This window comes from Carlito syrichta, unplaced genomic scaffold (genome assembly GCF_000164805.1).
Source record: "Carlito syrichta isolate Samal-C Ts95f unplaced genomic scaffold, Tarsius_syrichta-2.0.1 Scaffold306948, whole genome shotgun sequence".
NCBI classification, from domain to species: Eukaryota; Metazoa; Chordata; class Mammalia; order Primates; family Tarsiidae; genus Carlito; species Carlito syrichta.
The window spans coordinates 27722-28871 of record NW_007251044.1 but is presented as its reverse complement, the minus strand read 5'-3'; the positions used below and the strand labels follow the sequence as shown (position 1 = coordinate 28871).

Here is a 1150-nt window from a genome sequence, read left to right as displayed (position 1 = left end):
CCTCGCCTGGGGCGCCTCGCCCGGGGCGCCTCCCGGGGACCTCGGGGAGACAGAGGGCGTCCCCGCGCCTGGGGGGCACCGGGAGCCGCCCCATGGATCCCCGTCTGTCTGGGGGCCCTCCGGGATTCCTCGATCATGTCCAGAAGCCTCGTGTTTCGGGTCAGAGGACCCACGGCGCGTGTGATGTGTCTGGGGGGAAGGGGTTTCCCCGGGGTCCTCCAGCCGGGCCTGGGACCGCTCTGAGATCCCTCGTGTGCCTATGAACCCTCATCTCTTCGGGGGGTGGGGGGAGCCCCCAGGTCACGACACCAGGAGGGGGGCCCTGCCGGCAATCCCGAGCATGTCCCGGTGCCCCCCGGGATCCCCCTCTCGTGACAGTCAGAGCTGAGCTCTCCTGGTTGTGTCTGAGGCCCTCTGGGACTCCTTTACCTCGTCTCAGATCTCTGTCTACCTACGACTTTTGCCGCCTCTGTCATCGTTGAGATCCCTGAATTCGCTGGAATGATTCTGCCCTCACTTTTGTGTGTCTGGGATTCTCCAAGCACACCCGGGGCTCCCTTGAGAGTCTTTCGTCATGGCAGGATGGGGTGGGAGCTTCGGGGAAAGGGTCAGGTCTGGGCCCCCACTGGGATGGACATCCTCGTCATGTCTGGGACCCTCCAATCCCATCTGAGGGCCCCCCCGGGTTCCCATCTGATAGGCTTGGGGACCCCACACGCAGCCCTGAGTTCCCATGAGGACCCAGCCCTTCCTGGGGAGTCCTCCTTGCGGCCACGCTGAGGGTCGTTCTGGCCACGGACTGATTTCTGGATGATCTCGGCAGCTCCCCTCTCCATGTCATTTCTAACCAGAGGTGGTCAAGCTGGCTGACCACCCCCACCCCCCAAGCTCCTCCCCAGTGATGTTTTCTTTAGTTCATGCAGCATTTGAAGACGGGGTGGGGACGGGGATTTCAAATCAGCCAGACTTTCACCTTAGGGAGATGCTGCCTAATCCGGATTTCTGCCTTCACTTAAAACCTGGGACAAGCCGGGCACAGTGGCTCAGGCCTGTAATCCCAGCACTTTTGGAGGCAGAGGCGAGAGGATTGCCTGAGCCCAGCGTTCGAGACCAGCCTGGGCAACTTGGCGAGACCTCGTCTCTACAATAA

The 1150-nt window shown here is 62.3% G+C and overlaps 1 protein-coding gene across 1 annotated transcript in view; it reads left to right on the top strand.

The window, feature by feature from the left end:
* The window catches only part of SPIB (Spi-B transcription factor), an 8655-nt gene extending 7875 nt beyond the window's left edge, over nucleotides 1–780 (top strand). Inside the window, exon 6 of the mRNA XM_008063584.2 lies at nucleotides 701–780. Coding sequence (XP_008061775.1) covers nucleotides 701–780 — 80 coding nt within the window. The remainder of the gene's footprint in view (nucleotides 1–700) is intronic.
* Nucleotides 781–1150: the final 370 nt, after the last annotated feature.